This window comes from Montipora foliosa, chromosome 3 (genome assembly GCF_036669935.1).
Source record: "Montipora foliosa isolate CH-2021 chromosome 3, ASM3666993v2, whole genome shotgun sequence".
NCBI classification, from domain to species: Eukaryota; Metazoa; Cnidaria; class Anthozoa; order Scleractinia; family Acroporidae; genus Montipora; species Montipora foliosa.
This window is the reverse complement of record NC_090871.1, coordinates 3,653,518-3,656,017: the sequence shown is the minus strand read 5'-3', so window position 1 is coordinate 3,656,017 and position 2,500 is coordinate 3,653,518. Positions and strand designations below refer to the sequence as shown.

The following is a 2,500-nucleotide window of genomic DNA, read 5'->3' as shown; positions in this document are numbered from 1 at the left end:
ACAATTATAAATTATTACTAGTTATAGCTGTCGCTAAAGTGCCAACGAGCCAAGCTTGCGTGATCTGGCGCCTGGCGGCTGCAAACATCACGCGGCGTACTCGTGCGGCACTCTCATTGGTTATCGCTACGGTCAACATTTCATCGCTTTGGTCTACATTACAGCTTTTGGTCTACATTACACTCAAATTGGAAGCGGGAATTAGGTATCATCGAGTTGGACTTCGAGTTCGAGTTCGAGTTGGACTTCGAGTTGGACTTCGAGTTGCACTTCGAGTTGCACTTCGAGTTAATAATTAAAACGCAAGTATATAATTGATAATAATGTATAACTAGTTATAGCTGTTGCTAAAGTGCCAACGAGCCAAGCTTGCGTGATCTGGCGCCTGGCGGCTGGCGGCTGCAAACATCACGCGGTGTACTCGTGCGGCACTCTCATTGGTTATCGCTACGGTCAACATTTCATCGCTTTGGTCTACATTACAGCTTTTGGTCTACATTACACTCAAATTTGAAGCGCTTCTGAGATTTCGTCCGCCTAAAAATCTTCTCGCGGCTCTATAAGCTGCCGCCTCGCCAGGCCTTCTGTCTTCAGAAGGCCTGACTCGTTGGCAATAACTTAAGCAAGCAATAATATTGCTTGTACATGTAAAAGGTTAACTTACATTAATTTAATTCTTCACAATTTCTCAAGTTAAAATTTACTTCTGGGAGAGAAACTTTAATACATTATATTAGGGGACAATAATTATTTATTGGTTATTGAGTGGCGCTAACCGGCCATTGACTCCCAAACTAAAATTGTCTGGTGTTAGACAGAGTAAAATCTATTACGACTCGCTCCTTTCTGGACAAAAAAAACCCCCAGAAGTTATTATTATCAAAAACTGGATCATTGGATAATGCATTTCTAGTGTTTTGATTGGCTTAGCCATCATGGTATATGAGCTATAATATTGTACCATGCTCTACAAATATCAATAACTGCATGCATCAGTTTACAAATAAATAAAGTACCCGTAGGGAAGATTTATCCATAATTTGTGTGCATTTTTAATAAAACAATTATAATTAAGCCACTTGTACTCGTTAAAATATGAGATGATTATAGCCAATTCAGCACTATGCACCTCACTGGCTATCTATCCTCTCATATCCAACAAACATGAGTGGAAAAATAATTGTTAATGAATATTAAAAAATGAACTACTGATATATTCAGATTTCCAGCATTTTCATTGGCTCACCGGACACAGGCCATCAGTTCATAATATACCTGCTGTACCTAATTTCGTCAATGCGTCATCAGCAATAAATAGATGAAAACATTTTTGCAGCTGTGAGAAAAAATGGCTGACAAAAGCCGTTTTGGACCGGAATAGACCGAGGCAGTTGACAATACTACCCCCAGGAACACCATGATGGAGTTTTTAATAATAGAAACAAATATTTTACTCAGACTTGTTGGATATAAAATGATTATAACCAACTCGCCGATATGGGCCTCGTTGGTTATCTAGCACTTGATATCCAGTGTGCCCTTGTAGAATATTTTAATTAATACTACAGAACCTGAGTCCATTCCACTTACATGTAAAAACAGCGATAATAAGAGAATCAGGAAATTAACTTTTGACTTACCATAAACTGGCCAACAACAGAGCCAGCAACCGTATTCTCTAATACTGAATGTGGTCCTGTCAAACGAATCACTGTTGGAGCCTCATTGTCATCTACAACTTCAATTTTGAATTGTTTAAAAGCCTGAGTATTAGAGTCATTAACCAAGACATTTAATGTGTACCAAGCCTTTGATTCAAAATCCAGAGATGATTTCACAGTGACATTGACTTTGCACTCGTACTCATGTCCAGGACCCTGGCATCCTGAGCTTTCAATCTTAAATTTAGCAAGTGTGTCTGTGTCTGACTGATGGATATTGAATGATAAGTCATCACCATCTTTCTCTGTTACAACAAGCTGCCCCACAATGGTGCCAACATTAGCCGTCTCATGTACATTGGTGCCCAAGAAACGTAGTGAAGAAGGAGCATCATTAATATTTACAACAGTTATGATAAAATGTTCAGTTTTGTTTTGCACTGGGTCTCCATAATCCGAACATCGGATAGCTATCTTGTGCAGTTTCTGAGCCTCCCCAATTAAAGGCAATGCAACTGTGATCTTATCATTATTGATTGCAAATCTGCCTTCATCATTCTCAACCAATTCCCACCTAAAATTGGAATGGGGGATGGTATAGAGTGGATCATCTCCATCAATAGCTGTCAGTTCTCCAATTACTGTACCAACAGTGGCATTTTCATTGATGATAGAATTTGACAACTGAATTTGTTCAGGAGGATCATTGACATCTACAATTGTAATAGAGAATGTTCTTTCTAGCCACATTGGAGGAACACCATCATCAGTTGACCTGATGGTGACGGATAACATTTTATTGTCCAAGGTGATGTTTCCATTCAGCCTTGGATTGTCCC

General features: G+C 39.1%; 1 protein-coding gene across 1 annotated transcript in view; it reads right to left on the bottom strand.

Moving 5' to 3' along the window:
- The window catches only part of LOC137996495 (protocadherin Fat 4-like), a 40,640-nt gene that overhangs the window by 31,430 nt on the left and 6,710 nt on the right, over nucleotides 1-2,500 (bottom strand). The window contains exon 3 of the mRNA XM_068841933.1: nucleotides 1,641-2,500. This exon is cut by the window's right edge and continues 639 nt beyond it. Coding sequence (XP_068698034.1) covers nucleotides 1,641-2,500 — 860 coding nt within the window. The remainder of the gene's footprint in view (nucleotides 1-1,640) is intronic.